At 33.2% G+C, this 18,839-nt stretch overlaps 4 protein-coding genes across 6 annotated transcripts; 2 read left to right on the plus strand and 2 right to left on the minus strand.

Annotated features, from left to right (window-relative positions):
- LOC104713207 (putative expansin-A17) lies at positions 5,814 to 7,254 on the plus strand. Its single transcript, XM_010430283.1, has 2 exons — positions 5,814 to 5,997; positions 6,351 to 7,254. Exons 1-2 carry the CDS (start codon positions 5,874 to 5,876, stop codon positions 6,980 to 6,982), a joined length of 756 nt encoding a protein of 251 aa, XP_010428585.1. The 5' UTR covers positions 5,814 to 5,873; the 3' UTR covers positions 6,983 to 7,254.
- LOC104713217 lies at positions 7,738 to 10,493 on the minus strand. Of its 2 annotated transcripts, XM_010430303.2 has the most exons (4): positions 10,328 to 10,493; positions 8,756 to 8,976; positions 8,220 to 8,387; positions 7,738 to 8,147 (listed from the first exon to the last, which is right to left on the minus strand). In XM_010430303.2, exons 1-4 carry the CDS (start codon positions 10,365 to 10,367, stop codon positions 7,941 to 7,943), a joined length of 636 nt encoding a protein of 211 aa, XP_010428605.1. In that variant the 5' UTR covers positions 10,368 to 10,493; the 3' UTR covers positions 7,738 to 7,940. The 2 variants fall into 2 exon arrangements, with proteins under 2 accessions (XP_010428605.1, XP_010428596.1); XM_010430294.2 differs by lacking the exon at positions 10,328 to 10,493 and having other exon boundaries at positions 8,756 to 9,307.
- On the plus strand, positions 13,174 to 17,303 carry LOC104713236 (protein ABC transporter 1, mitochondrial). 2 transcript variants are annotated; one of them, XM_010430328.2, is made up of 8 exons: positions 13,174 to 13,917; positions 14,021 to 14,246; positions 14,322 to 14,474; positions 14,572 to 14,730; positions 14,911 to 15,070; positions 15,160 to 15,386; positions 15,482 to 15,554; positions 16,766 to 17,303. In XM_010430328.2, exons 1-8 carry the CDS (start codon positions 13,379 to 13,381, stop codon positions 17,092 to 17,094), a joined length of 1,866 nt encoding a protein of 621 aa, XP_010428630.1. In that variant the 5' UTR covers positions 13,174 to 13,378; the 3' UTR covers positions 17,095 to 17,303. The 2 variants fall into 2 exon arrangements, with proteins under 2 accessions (XP_010428630.1, XP_010428626.1); XM_010430324.2 differs by lacking the exon at positions 16,766 to 17,303 and having other exon boundaries at positions 15,482 to 16,108.
- Positions 17,198 to 18,781, minus strand: LOC104713228. The gene is made up of 2 exons (XM_010430315.2): positions 17,989 to 18,781; positions 17,198 to 17,611 (listed from the first exon to the last, which is right to left on the minus strand). The coding sequence occupies exons 1-2, from the start codon at positions 18,653 to 18,655 to the stop codon at positions 17,514 to 17,516; spliced, it is 765 nt and encodes a 254-aa protein (XP_010428617.1). The 5' UTR covers positions 18,656 to 18,781; the 3' UTR covers positions 17,198 to 17,513.

Raw genomic sequence — 18,839 nt, forward strand, 5'->3', positions numbered from 1 at the left:
TGACCTCTCTAAGATAATAAAATAAATTTTTTTGCATGTAAATCAGTCAAGTATCATCTAGTTCTATATAAATTTAAAAATCATTTCTCCAATAATTAACAACTCTTAAGTTATGAAAATTAAAATATATAGATTTTGAAATAATATGTTTTATCTTTGATTTAAATCGTTGTGTTTTACACTTTCAAATTCATTCAAATCAATTTAAAACATAATGTGGATTTGAGCAAATATACATGTGAATAATAAGCCATGCTATGAAAATCTGTTAGAAAAACAAAAATAGATTTTAGCAAATATTTCTAAACCATAGGCACAAAATATGTACTTAGAATAACAATTTTGGATGCCAAAATTATTTGTTGGGTGTTAAATGATGAGATATGTGGGAGAATATACTACATGCATCTTGAGTAGTATATAAAATCAATGAAAATTTGATTAGTGTGTTTTATTAGGCCTTGCAATTAATCTCTTAGTCTCTAATCTTCATTATCTTTTGCATTTGCATTTGAAACTGATGCCACTACATCTCTTTTGTACCTCTCTCACCATGGTGAACTTGTGAAGATAAAATGCAAACATCCAAACGTAAATGATATAATATTATTCTTAGATATTTCAAATTATCAATAATTAATGTGAAATTCACTATATTGACAAAATTTTAGGTAATAATAACTCAATTGACACACTATAGTATCTCATTACTAGATTCACACAACATTTATGTAGAAAGACCAAAAACCTAAATTTTTAGTTTTATTAAGTTTATTCTTAGAAAAACAAATGTAATGAAATCTGAAATAGAAAAAGAAATAAAACAAAAATAAAATTGAGTCACAGAAATTTTTAAATTTTTAGAATCCAAAAACCATAATGTATAAAAATATTATTTATGTATAAACAAATAATTTAAAAATATGATATATAATTTAAAATATGATATATGAAAAATAAGATGTAGAAATTATTATTTATAAATTATAAATATGATGTATAAAAATATGACTTAAAACATACATCTATGTTAATGTATAAGAATAAAATGTATAAACATAAAATAAAAAATAAATTAATTATTTTAATGGCAAATATGACAAGTAATATAAGAAAATATGTTATCAAACAACATATTTTTGGAAACAAAAAACAAAACTGTCATAACATGCAACAACAACGGTTTAATAGTAGGTCTTTTTAGCAAATTTTAAACAACTTTCACAAATCTACTATCAAACTAAACTTTCTTTGTTAATTTGCAGGTTCACTACTACACAGTAGACAACTACACTTACATGACTGACATTGAAAATGTAGATCTTGAAGAAATAGTTCGAAGGCAACATGTTGCAGCTTTCATGCCATCTACTGAGGAGCTATTAGACTACAACATCAATAAAAACCATGTAAGTTTATATTACCAACATCAATAAAAACTATGTTGCAACATGTTGTACAAAAAAACCCTCCAAGTAATTATTTTTTGCAAGAAAACCCTCCACATCAAATAAATGCAGGTCAATACTATGATCTCAAAAGTCACCCGCAATATAACCCTTCTCTGTATTTATGACGTGGCAATTTAAAAGTTTTGTTGTTTTGAGAGCTAAAAAATGGCAGAGCGTTCAGATTTATTTATTTTTACCAAAAAAAATTCCTTTGTCTTCTCTGTTCTTCGTTTCTAAGCCTCTAATCCAAAGAAAAATTCTGATTTTATGTTAAACTGCAGCAAACTTGATTTAGTGCTATAACATTAATATGTGGAAACACGTTTTAGAAAACTAAACCCAGAATTAGCGTCAAGACATGTTAATTGGTCGCAAGGGAACTTCAACATCTCAATGTTAATCCAATAACATAGAATACAATCAATTGGGTCAAATTTTTAAAACCCGATATGTTAATGGACACGAAAGATTGAAGCAAACCCAACCAACCCAAAGAGTTCACATGAGAGCGAAGTGGCAGATGATGACGGCGAGATTTGCAGGGAAACGGAGGGGCGACTTGCGGTGCGGACAATCACGGGCGGCTTGAAACTACCCTCGGAGGTTGTCAGCAAGAGGGTTTTTTTGCACAAAACCCTATTTCTTTCAAGTTCCAATTTATGTATATTTTTTTGTTTGTTTTGTAGTGATTCATACCGAAGATGGACTTTTCACCCCAATGCATACCATTCTCATAGTAGGTTATGACGTCACCACAAACAACCATATTAGATTGTCCAAAATTCATGAGGAGAATTTTGGAGAGATGGTGGATATGCTTATGTCTACCGCTCGACCGTTCGTGGATGTTCACTGTCAGTTTTTCGTCCCATCAAGAGATGATTTTCAAGACCTCCGCGACCATATCAAGCATGATTCTCGACTAGACATAACCGATACTTGACTTATGAATTCCCCCTATATTGACCCCCTAACCGCAGGTCGATTCTCCCCTATTACACCTAAACAATTGTTTTCAGTGGCGGACCCACGTTATGGTTTGTGGTGGCAATTGCCACCAGAAATATTGAAATATCATATAAAAAAAATACACTATACAGAAAAGGCTAAATAGCAGAATAGTGTGGAAACAAAGTGAAATTTGCTCAAGGTTGAGGGTTCGATTCCACCTAGTGGTAATCTGCCACCAGGTCCGCCCCTGGTAAACTAACATCGTTAACTTAGATTGTTCACAAAGTTGTTTTACTTAACAGAAACTTTTTAATATAGATTAGTAGTATTAATCTTTCTGCCTTTTTGACATCATCAATAGTCAATAATGTAATCCTTAAAAGAACATAGCATTATGTAACTTGCATATAACAAATTAGGTCGGTACACGGTGGCGGTGATTCAATTAATCATAAAGGTACATCACAATTCACAAAACTGGATGATTACTTGAAAATAAAGAATGAATATGATTTGCTTGGTTTGTACAAAAAAATTATCATTATCTATAGACTTATACGTACTGTACCATGGTACTTTAATTTTCTATTTCCCCATAGCTATCCGTATAATTCTTCGATATATTGTCAAATACTTTATATATATGTATAAAAAATATGAAATTTATCATTGAAATGGAGAGTGGTTGGTCCATGTGTGAGTTTATCAAATGGAATCAGCGCCATCACCCATGTGATAAGTACGTGGACGTACCATTAGATATGCCATAATATTAGGGTACCTATATAATTTATATTACAGGACTGATAAATTGATAATCTTACGAAAACGTACTTTCTGTATTATAACGTTTGACTTCGACCATTTCTGAAATTTCAATGTTAGGTTGAAGACCCGTATTAAATATATCAATCTGTGGGTGGAATGAATATGTAGTTGAAGACAAGTCGTAACTGTTTTCATAAGTATCTTGCATTGTACCATCATTACTTTTCTAATTAAACTTAAGGATGTTCATTAATCAAGAGATTTTGTTGTTTTGCTCGGTTAAAGTAGAATGTAAGAGAGTCATATAATAATAACTACTAGAATATAACCCGTGCTCTAGCACGGGTTGAAATTTCTTTTGTTTATTATGTAATTTTTATTCAAAAACATCATATATGTGATTATTTTATTTATTTTAAAAGTTTTTTTGGATGGAATACTATGCCAAATCATATGATGAAAATGAATTATGAAAATAACATATACTCCCTCCGTTTCAAAATATAGGATGTTTTAGTAGAAACACACATATTAAGAAAAAATTACTTTTAAAAAGTTTAACCAATCATACCCAAGACTGCATAATAGAAAATATAAAATTAATCTAAAAGTTGCATAGAAAGTTGGAAACATCCTATATTATGAAACAAAAATAATCCTCTAAACATCCTATATTATGAAACGGAGGGAGTATTTTGTAAGATCTATTCTAGTAGATCTCTAGATAGTTAACCCGTGGCATACCGCAAGTTAAGTTGTGTGATAAAAAATTAATTTTTTTTTTATTTGATTTGTTAAGTGTTTAAGATTATACATTATATTTTGATTGTTAATATTGTGAATTAACCCGTAGTATACCGCATATTAATGTAACGTATGTTTGTCAAAATCATCTTAACCGAGAAAAAGCCTACGAAACAACATTATTCTAAACTTTAATTTAATCTGAGAAATCATATTTCTTGAAATTTTAACCTTTGCTCATATTTCTTGGAATTATTTCATATTATAGTGACATATTATTGATTCGTGCTATAACAAATCAAATTAGAGTGTTTATAATTTTTAACTTTTTGATCTATCATATATTTATGATATTTTTAAAAATATCAAATTAAACTATTTTAAAATATTTCAAATTAATTTATTTTAAAAGTTTAAAATATATTAAACTATACAATTCAACAAAGAAATATATGAAATTGAATTTAAATATTCAAATTTTGATCCGCTACTCAGTTAAAATTTTAGTTTAATAGATATTTTTTTAAAGAATATTATTACTAAAGCTTGAATATTTTATGGATTGAACAATTTTTTTGGTATGAATAGAGTATATTTCGGTGAATGAAAATGTCAATGATTTATACTAAAAGTTTGGAGGAGTGTTAGGTAAAATATTATTTCGTTTTAATTAATTTTCGAGATTTTTTTATATTTTTTTTCTTTAATTGCCTAAAAGTATATATGGCCTAACAGTATATGGTTGTTAGAGATTTTATTTCTTTTAAGTTGTATTATTCTTGGGATATTATTTTTTAAGTGTATCTATGTATAAATTAACCCATATAACCTATTTTGTAACCAACTAATGAATCAAATAATAACTATAACTTATAACTATTATATAGTCTACCAAAAAGAAGTTATGTAGTTCCGAAATATTAAATAGGGGATAAGTCTATAAACAGTAAAACAATTAACTTCAAAAATACCGAAGACTTATTAGTAATAGATAATCTAAGTTATCAGCGTAAGTTGGCAACTTGGAACGTACCACGGAATTTGCGTAAATGGAGGAGCACTTATCAGTTTATGTCGTACGTTGAATTTTCAACTCAAACTCATTGATTCTACATTCTACATTCATTGCCGATTATTAAGACAACTTGTCACCTGCCATTTGGCTATATATAATCTAATCTGCATAATAATTAGTATACTATAATATGATAATAGCTAACTCTTCACAAAAACATGATTGAACTATAAGCTATAGACCCATTTAAAACTATATAATACAACTACATGTTGAATTTTATTTAAGAAAACGTCTTATGTGCTGTGGGACGTCTCACGTCTGTTTCTACACTTGATATCTTTTTTCAAGTTATATATTTTTAACTGACTAGTTTTATCGAAGAAAACAAGAAAACTATTTTGGTTGGTTAAAGTGGTTGGAAATAACTCTTTTTAAAAAGATTGGTTTAAGTCTACTTAATCTTTTTTTTTACTAAACGCCATTTTTACCCTTAATTAAAACCACCCATTCGCTAAAAATAAAATATATAAACTCCATAAAAGACTTATAAAAACTTGGTTGACAAGAAAAACAATTTAAAACTTACGAAAAAGAGAACGAAAAATTTTAGAATATATGAAAGAAACTAAAAGCAACTACCTATAGTCACATGCCCTTATAGGATTAACTTAATTATCATATGCCTGAAAACTCCGTATTTTTCGCACTCTTATAATCATTGAATCAATCATCACCAAATCATATTATTATTTTCAACGTTTTCCGCTAATTCCAAGTCATATCAAATTAATTTATACATATATCTTAACTGAAACAAGCTCTATGATTTCACTATAAATAGCTGCTGAACCCAACCTAAGTCTTATCATCCAATCCAACACTACAATCATCAACCAAAAAGAATCAAACCTTAAACACCTAAGAACTTTGAAGAAGAAAAAATGACAAAGATCTGCTCTCTTTTGGTCGCAGTGATCTTCTCCATGACGATCAGCTCAGTTTCTGCTGGTTGGTTAAAGGCTCATGCTACCTTCTATGGCGGAAGTGATGCTTCTGGTACAATGGGTAAGTCTCACAAACTAGACATGAACATTTGTTTTTTTTTTTCATTCGGTTCTGTTTAAATTCTTGAGTTTGATTTAAAAAAATAAAAAAATGAGAATATCAACAATAAACTTTTTTATTTAATATATTTTCATATAATACAAAACATTTCAATTGTACTAACTACGATATTATCTTTTTTCATGAATCTTGATACATATTTTACTTATAAAAAATGTCTTTTAAACGAATTTTGTTTTACTTGATTCGGTTCAGTTTCAAAAGTTTAGTATTAATTAGTTTAGGTCTAGAAAAGAAAGCTTTCTTCTTTGTCAAGGAACACTCTCATAATATTGATTTTTTATCTTCTTCAGGTGGAGCTTGTGGTTATGGAAACCTATACACAGACGGTTACAAGACAAACACAGCGGCGTTAAGCACAGCACTGTTCAACGACGGCAAGTCATGTGGTGGATGTTACCAGATCGTCTGCGACTCGACCAAAGTGCCACAATGGTGTCTTAAAGGCAGATCAATCACAATCACTGCCACAAACTTCTGTCCACCAAACTTTGCACAGGCAAGCGACAATGGAGGATGGTGCAACCCACCGAGACCTCACTTCGACATGGCTCAGCCTGCGTTTCTCACCATCGCCAAGTACAAAGCTGGAATCGTCCCCATTCTTTACAAAAGAGTTGGATGCAGACGTAGCGGAGGGATGAGATTTACGATGAACGGTAGGAACTATTTCGAGCTTGTTCTCATCTCAAACGTAGCAGGAGCTGGTGAGATCTCTAAAGTTTGGATCAAAGGATCTAAGAGTAACAAGTGGGAGACAATGTCAAGAAACTGGGGTGCTAATTTTCAAAGCAACACTTACCTTAATGGTCAATCTCTATCTTTCAAAGTTCAACTCAGCAATGGAAGAATCAAAGCAGCTCTTAACGTTGTTCCTTCGAACTGGCGGTTTGGTCAGAGTTTCAAGAGCAACATCAACTTCTGATATCAATAATACTAACTAGGCCTATACCTGGTTTATGGGGTTTTTTTTATCCATGTTTTGTAACTTTTGTATTTACTTTTCATTGGGTGTTTTTGGCTTCCTCTGTTGCATCATCATCGTCTGCCATAAGTCGCTCGTTTTACAGCCTTATGATATAGTCTTGCTCCAGAGAGTTTATAATCTGGAGAAGATTTAAGCAGTGATGATTGTATTTGTACATTAAAGGAAGAAGATGTTTTACTCTATTATATATAAAGGACATTTTAAAACTACCGATGTCTCGTGTATACATACATACTATCGACTCAATACGCAGTTTCAGCCTCCTCTGCAGTGTCGGTTAAACATAGCATTATGATCTCGACCTTATTAAAAAAATGCTCTGTTTCAGACCAGAGTGCTCTGTTTGTAAGTAACAAAAAAAAAAAACAGAGCAACATGTATGTTACAAATTTCTACTCTGCAAATCACACCAAAGTTGAACACTTCTGTAGTTCTGTAATATCTTCATCTCACCTTAGTAAAAAAATTTACGGCAAACAATTGTGAAGGCAACCCTGTTATTGTGATTGACTTCCGCTTCTCTTGTTCATCCAAAGCGAGAAACTTTTGAGTTAGTTCACTCGTCTTACTGTGGATTTACCCCAAATTTTCATTTACCATTTTACTCTCAACTTTGTATTGAGATTCACCCTCGTTTACTACAAATTCATTCACCCTCAATTTTCTTGCCATTTCTGGTCGGGACAATCACATATCCAAAAAAACTTGGTATATTCAAAGCCAAAAAATTCAGAATATACAATTGAGAACAATGTGTGTATATAAAGCCACTTACATAACATTTCAAAATTCACAAAAAAGAAAGAAAAGAAACTATATAACTTATTGTAGTATCTATTATCTAACCTGCAGAGAAGTGGAACACTAACTCAGCTTGGCTTTAGACAAAAAAAACTCAAAGATCATGAATAACACCTTCAATAACTTTCTGTGCTGCATCTCGGATACTCATAAGATTAGTTTTGATCTCTTTGCACAATCTTCCTTCAACTAATCGCACAGGCAACCACATCTTTGGTTTTACATCCACCGTGTACGCAAGCGTTGTTGGAAAATCTTTAAACTGTAAATCCAAAGCCTCCCCCTGAATCCCTTTGTCAAGCTAAGCCACAAAAAAAAAACACAGATAAGAATCAAAAACAGCCTCGAAGAAAAGGTATATTTTAATACTTACTTGTTCGATGGACCATTTGCCTTCAAACAATTGGAAATCTCCTTCTACCATCTTAAAATCGATTTCACGTCTCCTCCCATGTGGCAGAATCTCAAGCTCTTTCTCAAAACAATCTAGAACAGCTTTGGCATTGAACTTAAGACCTAGTGCTAAGTTCTGCTGTCCCATCTGTCAAATGAACCACAAAACCAAAGAATAAGACTAGTGCTGTCCATCACAACAAACAAAGATACCAGAGAATGTTTTTCAAACAAGAAACTTGACCAACTTCCAAACACTACCATTATGACAACAACAACAAAAAAAAATTCACAATTTAGTCTCAAAGTTTCCAAATTTGAATCCAACCAAGAGCTAATATGAAATGCATTCACAATTTAGTCTCAAAGACTCACACTTTAGTCTCAAAGTTTCCAAATTTGAACCCAACCAAGAGCCAATATGAAATGCATTCACAATGTATTCCCAAAGATCCACAATTTAGTCTCAAAGAGCCACTGCACCAAGTTGAAGGAGATCAAAGTACAATATTATACCTGGAACAGACGAACACGGTTCCCTTCTTGCTCAACCAATTCGCTAACAACAAGGCCTGGTATGAAATCAGATAGCTTCTCGTAATCAGTCAATACCTTCCAAACCGAATCGAGACTCGCTTCCATACCAATGTTCGAACGAATCCGCCGCGAGCTCTTCTCGAGCTTCTTCACCTCTATGAGAACTCCATCTTCGCCTACCAATTCCTCTGTCTTCCCATCTGTCAAACAATAATAACCATCTTCATCATCAATTTCAATTCCAGTTTCAGTTTCATCTTCGCTACTATAATAATCATCCTCGCTCGTATCGAACGGCGAAGAATCGTTGCCAAATCGGCAGGTGAAACATCTACGAGAAGAAGATACTAGTGTCGAGGAAGGAGAAAAGGAGGATAGAGAGTGAAATTTTATCGTCGGAGGATGTGAATTCGTTACGGCGGAAGTAGTGGCTAACGCCGCGGCGCGTGGGTGGTGAAAGGAGGAGGAGAAGTCTGATGATAAGATCGGAGAAGATTGCATTGTTTCTTCTTTAGATCTGCTGGTAAGCGTCTAAAAGAAAAGGCTTTTGCTATGTGAAGTCTAATAGGCTTTTTTATTTGGGCCTTTTATTTTCTAAAAACCTAACAGAGGCCCATATAATATACATTTATAGATTTAATTATTAATACATATCATAAAATTTGCAAAATGTTTTATATCTACAATTTTACATCCAATATATATCATTATTTTAAAGCTAGTTAAAATTATAAAATATTTTAAGTTTTTACTTTTATTTACAGATGAACTGATTTATATAAGCAAAAAATTATTTTATTATACAACTTATTTTAAAATAAAGTCTGAAACTATTAACCATGAATATTGAATAGCTATTGTTCATATGATTTTTTGACAAAATGGTCATATTCAATCAAAGTGCTGTGTATTTATACATTTTGGGTCTAAAATTTTCTTCTTTCTGATGTAGCTTTATATATAGATATCAAAAAACATAAGTCTTAATCTTAATTTTAGTAACATGATATATATTTGGCTAAGTTTTTAATATGATGAATTGAATCATCCAATGTGTATACTATATCTACACAAAATGCCAAAATTCTTTAACAACTAAAAGTTATTAAATTACTCTAAATTGCCATTGACTCCATCTTTGCCACTATTAAATAATAGACAAGAAAAGAAAAAGGTAACTTTAATCTAGATCCAAATGAGCTTTTGGGGAAAGGAAAAACCTATTGGCTGTGTTTTTAGGTCGATGATGGATGATCTTCAAACAATTACGAATTTGAATTACTTGTGCTAATGATCTTCAAGAGGAAGTATTCAAAAATATCACTATAACGAACTTTTTAATAAAAGAACAAGAAATGATTTTCACCTTAGCAAAAAGTCTATACACAAATATCAACTACATCGGTGGAATCTAAAAAGCAAAAACGTTCGAGAGATAGAACTTAAAGCAGCAGGTGTGCCAAAATCTTAAGTACGGTGTTGTGGATCTCAAGATCTTGGAGAGATGAGCAAACGCGTAAACGAACAATGTAAAAGGGATTTAAATATTACCTTCAAGGGTTTGAAGTTCTTGTTGAGCTTTAATGGACATCTTCTCTTCGTCTTGTTTGTCAAAGCTCTCAGATGTTTTTGAAGATCTCGAAAGGGTAAAAATTATTCTTAATCGAAATACAATTTGGTTAATATGTATATAGAAACAAATGATGACCTCCTGTAGTAAGATGCCAACTAATAATCACTGTGCCATATATATATAATAAAATTCGAAAACTATATTGCCTACCATCCTGACATGTCTGAGTGGCGTGACCATTTTTATATTCGAAATTATATAATAAACAAGAACATTAGTGTAATAATATCACCGAAAGTTAAAAATAAGATCCTCTTTTACGTTAAGAAAAAACAAAACGAATGAGCTAGAGAAAAAAAGATTAATAGTTTTAAAGATGATTTTGTTCATGTCTTTACTTACGGGTCTCAATTTTGTTTTGTTTTTTGAACGTAGTATTATATATTTCTTTCTCGTGTTACTTTCATGAGTGGAGATGCATTGTATTTAGCCTTAGCCATATATTATTTCCTCTTCTCTTTTCGCAGCCATTGTACTTACTTAGGCATATGAATTTAAATAATCAAAAACGCTTACATAGCAAAAACAAAGCTAGAAGGCATATTCAATTATAGTTGGTTTTCTACTGTTAATGTAATAAAACAGTGATCTGCACAATATTTGTTTGCAATTTTAACTTTATCCGAGACAACAAATCTATATATATAGTAATATTATTGGTGTCAGATTTTATACAATGGACCCAACATATTACTTGAAATAAATTTTGACATTAATTTCCAAATAATGACCCATTGAGAAGAAGAAGATGGAGTTAAAAAATAATAATAATAAGTTTTTAGTATGAGCTTGAAAGCATGAAAATATCCAACAAAGAAAACCCTAGAACGTTTCTGTCTCTTTTTGCCCACGAGATAATAATCTATTCTAGCTAGTCTTCTCTCCTTTTTTCCTCTTTACCAACTGAATAACAAGTTTATGATTCTATCTCTCTTTTTTTTTTAGTGTCCCATTTTTTTTTTGACTTAATATTTTATTTTATGGAAGCTTTGTATTAAAATATCTCTTAATGTACAATTTTAGGCAAATCTCTTATATATACAACTAGCCTCTAACGGCTATATTCTTCTATTAAGTTATATTGACCGACATTGTTGTTTGGTTTTGGCATGACGTGTTGTTTTGATTACTTGGGACTGTCCCACAACTTAGCACTATATATAGGCTATGCTAATGTTACATTTTCGGGTACCTCCCAAAAGAGAAACTAATCAATAATCATATATAGCTGATAGACGTTTAAAACTTCTGTTTATTTGGCCGAATGGGTACTGAATCACAGAAGAGACAAACGTCTTCTTGTCTTCAATCATCAATCAACATTAATTGGGCACGACCTGCTCTACCAATGGTTAAATGCAATTTTGATGTCAGTTATACAGCTAGCTCCAAGAAAACAATAGGAGGATGGATGGTTCGTAATTTCTTAGGAGAGGAATTATTCTGGGGTCAAGTCTGCTAAGGGCTGCAAATAGCCTTTTAGAAGATAAAGCAGAGGCGTTATTGTTCACAATGCAATAAACCTTGAACAACGGCTATACAAATGTTTGTTTTGAAGGAGATTGTAAAACTTTAATCAATTGTGTAAATAGATCTCTGGTAGATATTTTCATATATAGTCTAATTCAGGATATTAAGTTATGGTCCAAACAGTTTGCTAAGGTTCAATTTTCCTTTGTTTATTGCTCAAACAATGAGGTGGCTCATTTATTAGCAAAACAGGGTTGTACTAATTTAGACTTCTATTCAGATGGTAAGAATCCACCTACAGTAAAACCTCTATAAATTAATAAGGTCGGAACTNGAAAATGAGAAAATATCTTTGTAAATTAATATTTTATTAATTTATCGATAAATTAATAATTATTAATTTATCGATAAATTAATAATTATTAATTTATCGATAAATTAATAATTATTAATTTATCGATAAATTAATAAAATATTAATTTACAAAGATATTTTCTCATTTTCATGAATTTGAGAAATTTTGACTACAGAATAAAATACTTATCATTCACATTTTTAAAAAAATTCTTAAATTATAATCTTGCCTATCTTAATAGGATAAATTCAATTGTCTACTAGATTATCTAGGTAAAAATGATAAATGTTAGAAGTTTAGAGTTTAGAAAATTTTGCTATTACTACCCTTCATGGTAATGATGAAGTCGAAGAAGACATTGCGGTACTTTTAGAATCAGTTACTTACTAAAGAAGCAATTATCGCATTTATGTCTCTCTATAATTTTTGGATGCGATTTGAGAAGACAACAATGAAAAAGATTAGTGATAAGCTCCAACAAGAATGCAAATTCAAGAATAGACAAACAACCATAGTCATATTTCACTAGATTTTCTTAAATTTATATATATATATATATATATATATATATATTTTAGTTTAGTTGATTATTAATTTATAATATTGATGGGACCATATTTTTACATAGGATTTCTAAAAAAGTTATTATCTTATTATTTTATTGAAATGTGTTATTTTTTACACCGACCCAACTTGGGACCAGAAGAATTTATTAATTTATAGAGGTTCTACTGTATATGGTTGATGGAACTTTGTATTTTGACAAATTTTATTATGAACAAATTTCTTTTGCTTGGAAAAAAAAATGGGTCGAATGGGCCTACTCTTAAAAAGGAAGCGTTACTCTTAAAACTTCTGTTTGTTTGGCCCAATGGGCCTTTACACTGATAATGAATAAAAAGAGATAATTGGGCCGAAAGTAGAACCTTGGAGGAGGAGTTTCTTGGTTGTCGTCTCCCCACGTAAACCTCGGTTCCTCGTCGACGTCTTCCTCCGATCTTCGTGGTCTAACGCATAGACACACACACACATATTTCCTCGGGAAAATTCTCCAAAAAACGATTCAAAACCAAATTCCCAGAAAATGGAAAAAAACAAACAAAAAGAAGAAAGTCAAATCAACGAATAAATTAGCACTTTCGTGATGAGTTCGTGGAGCAAGAGCTTAACCAGGCTCGTCAATGGTGTATCTCTTGTAGCCAAAGAGATCATTAACCAGTCACCGGAGTTACGGAGAGCGAGAAACGGAGATCTCGAAGGCTTAATTACTTCTTCGGGTAAAAAAGCTTTGGTTGCCGCCACCGACTTAGTCGGACTCACCTCAGGGAAGCTTCGCGAGCTTTCGATTCGTCGATCTAAGGAAAAGGAACCTTCCGTCGTGTACTTCGACGAAGAAGAAAGTAACAAAGCTGGCGTCGTCGTCGTAACGCCTGAGATTAGATCTGATAGTACCGAACCTATCGTTGATTCGAGAGACCTGAGAAGCGGAATCAGCGATGAAGCTAAGAACTCAAATAGAGAAGAGGAGATTAAGGTTTCAGGCGAGGTTATTGGAGTTACAGATGCCGAATCAAGTGCGGTTGCGTCAACTCCGTCGGTGGTGGAAGTAGTAGGAGCTCCGGTGAAGAGACGGAGACTTAGAGAACGGAAGGTTCCATCAACACCTATTGCAAGAGCTTATGGGTATTTGCAATCAAAATCACAATCACTTTGTTTTGTTGCTTAGTTTAGGTTAGATAGAATCAATTGGTTTAACAAGTTGAGTTTTTTTTTGTGAACTGTGTAGTTTCTTTAACTTGGGAGCTGCTCTTGCTTGGGGAGCTGTTAAAGAATCTACGTATAGGATGGTTAATGGGACACCAGCTACACAAGATAATAAACCTGCGCTATCTTCTATAATGTCTAAGGAAAATGCTGAAAGATTGGCTCTTGGATTGTGTGAAATGCGTGGAGCTGCTCTTAAAGTTGGCCAAATGTTGAGTATACAGGACGAGAGTCTTGTTCCTGCTCCGGTATATACCTTAGATTTTGTTTGTTGGGTTGGTTTGAGAGCCCTTGTTTTAACATAAAGATAGGTTCTTTTGTAGATTTTGAATGCTCTGGAATATGTGCGTCAAGGTGCAGATGTGATGCCGAGGAGCCAACTTAATCCTGTTTTGGATGCTGAGTTAGGTCCTAATTGGCAATCCAAGTTGACTAGTTTTGATTATGAACCGATAGCAGCAGCGAGTATTGGTCAGGTACTAACCTAGTTTCTGCTGGGAGTGTATTTTGATTGAGAAATATGTGTGATGCTTCGTCCTTGTGAGTGTGTTGAATCCTTTTTATATGTTTTAGGTGCACCGAGCTGTCACTAAAGATGGAGTAGAAGTTGCAATGAAGATTCAGTACCCTGGTGTTGCCAACAGCATTGAAAGTGATATTGAAAATGTCAGACGCTTATTGAATTATACTAATCTAATTCCAAAGGGACTCTTTCTGGACAGAGCTATAAAGGTATTGTTATCTTATCTTTAGTTAAGCTATACATTCAGTTTCCTAATAACATGGTTTTATATGTAAGATAGACGAAACACTCATAATCAGAAAACATAGAGGAAAAGATACTGGATTGATACTGGATTAATATGTACTTTGTCGTCTGTGACTTGAGATTCATGACGAATTTTTTGGCAGGTTGCTAAAGAGGAATTGGCTCAGGAGTGTAACTATGAAATCGAAGCAGTCAGTCAAAAGCGCTTTCGTGATTTGCTTTCAGACACTCCAGGGTTTTATGTTCCGCGTGTGGTAGATGAAATTTCAAGCAAAAAGATTCTAACCACAGAACTTATATCTGGTAACTACAATTCCACGTACTCTGCTCCGACGATTCGTTATAATGTTATGATGAACTAATCTTTTTGCTATGAACATGTTATATCACAGGGATCCCCATTGATAAAGTAGCTTTGTTAGATCAGAAAACACGAGATTATGTTGGGAGGAAGATGCTCGAACTCACATTGAAAGAGCTTTTTGTCTTCCGCTTCATGCAGACAGATCCTAACTGGGGTAACTTCTTATACAATGAAGCCACAAATACAATCAATCTTATAGATTTTGGAGCAGCCCGTGATTACCCCAAGAAATTCGTCGATGACTATCTACGAATGGTAAAATAATCATACCGACTCCACTCTTTTTGCATACGTAAAAGAATCTGAAAATTGAATTCTTGAGAACATTTTATGGAACCTTTTTTTTTCAGGTGATGGCATGTGCAGAAAAAGACAGTGAAGGAGTGATTGAAATGTCAAAGAGACTCGGGTTCTTAAACGGAGATGAATCAGACGTAATGCTAGACGCTCATGTCCAAGCCGGATTCATCGTGGGTCTACCTTTTGCAGAACCAGGTGGCTACGCTTTCCGAACCAACAACATTGCTTCTAGCATCTCCAATTTAGGAGCAACCATGTTGAAACATAGACTTACACCACCACCAGATGAAGCCTATAGCCTTCACCGTAAACTATCCGGTGCTTTCTTGGCTTGTATCAAGCTTGGAGCCACCGTCCCTTGCCGTGATCTCTTGCTCCAAGTTTACAGCAAGTATCAGTTCGATGATGAGCCACAAGATCCAGTCGTCGTTACTAGATCTGTTTCTTCGTAGCTCCTTCATACACACACACACACACTACATTAATGATTTTTTTTCTTCCCCTTGTTGGGAGTAAAAACGATTCTTTCTTTGGTATACACCTTTGAGTTTAAACTAGAGTAATTTTTTTTTTTCTTTCAATAATGTAAAATGTTGAATATTACAATGCTGGAGAAGCCAATCATCAAACTTAATAGTTATAAATGTAGTAACTCTATACTTTTTGGCTTATGAACATGTATAGTCCACATCAATTGCCAAAAATATCACCCTCAACACACCAAAAAATAGAAGAAAATCTGTAAAAAAATTACAAAAAACCAAAAAAAAAAATACTCAAAATGCAACTCGAAAATGTTTGGAAGTTTGATTTTTTGTTATTTTTTATGTTTTTGAAAATGAAAACAAAAAAATTGTATGGGAGGGATGAATCATAAAGAATTAGGAGGTTGATGATGAGTAGTGGACACAAAAGCCACAGCATGAGCCCACGCCTTAAGCCTCGCTTTCACGTCTTTAGGATCATCCCCTGAACCAAAAAAATATATCCAAATTAAACCCATTTTAATTCTGTAAATTCAATTCTTTTACCACAAACTACATTAGCCAACAAAAATATGAACCTTTAAAGTAAATTTCAGTGGGAAAAATCAAGTTTTTTTGCAAGAGTTGATATTGAAACATATACAAGTAAAATCACACGTATGCTAATGAGATATATACAAGTAAATTTCACCCCATATTGATAATTCAAAAGGTTCACTCGAGTCTCTCAAATTTAGATATTTTAGTGCACATAAATCCACCAAAAGAAAAGACAAAAATAAAAGGTTTTTGGATTTTTAACAAAGAGCCAAGAAAAAAAGAAAAAAAAAAGAACTTTGTANAACGGAGATGAATCAGACGTAATGCTAGACGCTCATGTCCAAGCCGGATTCATCGTGGGTCTACCTTTTGCAGAACCAGGTGGCTACGCTTTCCGAACCAACAACATTGCTTCTAGCATCTCCAATTTAGGAGCAACCATGTTGAAACATAGACTTACACCACCACCAGATGAAGCCTATAGCCTTCACCGTAAACTATCCGGTGCTTTCTTGGCTTGTATCAAGCTTGGAGCCACCGTCCCTTGCCGTGATCTCTTGCTCCAAGTTTACAGCAAGTATCAGTTCGATGATGAGCCACAAGATCCAGTCGTCGTTACTAGATCTGTTTCTTCGTAGCTCCTTCATACACACACACACACACTACATTAATGATTTTTTTTCTTCCCCTTGTTGGGAGTAAAAACGATTCTTTCTTTGGTATACACCTTTGAGTTTAAACTAGAGTAATTTTTTTTTTTCTTTCAATAATGTAAAATGTTGAATATTACAATGCTGGAGAAGCCAATCATCAAACTTAATAGTTATAAATGTAGTAACTCTATACTTTTTGGCTTATGAACATGTATAGTCCACATCAATTGCCAAAAATATCACCCTCAACACACCAAAAAATAGAAGAAAATCTGTAAAAAAATTACAAAAAACCAAAAAAAAAAATACTCAAAATGCAACTCGAAAATGTTTGGAAGTTTGATTTTTTGTTATTTTTTATGTTTTTGAAAATGAAAACAAAAAAATTGTATGGGAGGGATGAATCATAAAGAATTAGGAGGTTGATGATGAGTAGTGGACACAAAAGCCACAGCATGAGCCCACGCCTTAAGCCTCGCTTTCACGTCTTTAGGATCATCCCCTGAACCAAAAAAATATATCCAAATTAAACCCATTTTAATTCTGTAAATTCAATTCTTTTACCACAAACTACATTAGCCAACAAAAATATGAACCTTTAAAGTAAATTTCAGTGGGAAAAATCAAGTTTTTTTGCAAGAGTTGATATTGAAACATATACAAGTAAAATCACACGTATGCTAATGAGATATATACAAGTAAATTTCACCCCATATTGATAATTCAAAAGGTTCACTCGAGTCTCTCAAATTTAGATATTTTAGTGCACATAAATCCACCAAAAGAAAAGACAAAAATAAAAGGTTTTTGGATTTTTAACAAAGAGCCAAGAAAAAAAGAAAAAAAAAAGAACTTTGTATTGTATTTGTTGGGACTAACCAGGACTCGAAATGCGGTGGTTAGAAGAGATAGGAGAGTTGCCGCCACTACTAGTATCCATCGTTGACCCGGAATACGAAACCCGACCCGGTTCAAGCTCAAATCCTAAATCTTTACAAGCTTTCACTTCTCCTAAATCCATACACAATGGCCTCCCTCCTCCTATCGGCCTCGTCACAACCACCACTCCTCCTCCGTAACCACCGTGACCGCTATGCTCATCTCCGACGTAACTCCTCCGCATGCTATCAACCCACGGTGGATACTCCGGTCTCAACCTCCTTCTCCTCCTCCTCTGATTCTTGTTCTCCTTTTGAACCTCGTTCTCGCTAGCGTAAGCTTTATCTCCGGAGACCGGTGAACTCAACCCCAAATATCCTCCTCCTCCTCCGCGCCGTCGTCTCCGTCTCGGTGGTGTCGCCGGAAGTGACTGACAACCCGTTGAACCTTTATCAGAATCTGAAAAGTTTAGCTCCTCCTCCAAAGACTTATTATCTCCTCCTCCGCCGCCGCCGCCGAAACGTTTATAGTCGGAATCAGAAGGTTCGTCGTCGGCTTCGTCGCCGTCGTAGTGAGAACATACGGAGAGTCTTGATAACGAAGAATAGTGCTGTTCTTCTTCTTCTCTCAAGAAAGAAGCCATTTTCATATCTTCATCAAACGCCATAACTTGTAATAATAATATCGATAAATGTAATATTGTGTGTATATATGTAATATGTTTTTTTTTTTCTTTAGAGTTATCTGATGAATCTGCTGTTTTTAGCTTCGGATGTTTTGATTAAATAAGATAACGACTACATGGAGAGACCTTTATATATATCCTCTCGTCATTCTTTGAATTCCCAAAT

This window comes from Camelina sativa, chromosome 2, assembly GCF_000633955.1.
Source record: "Camelina sativa cultivar DH55 chromosome 2, Cs, whole genome shotgun sequence".
In the NCBI taxonomy this organism is placed as follows: Eukaryota; Viridiplantae; Streptophyta; class Magnoliopsida; order Brassicales; family Brassicaceae; genus Camelina; species Camelina sativa.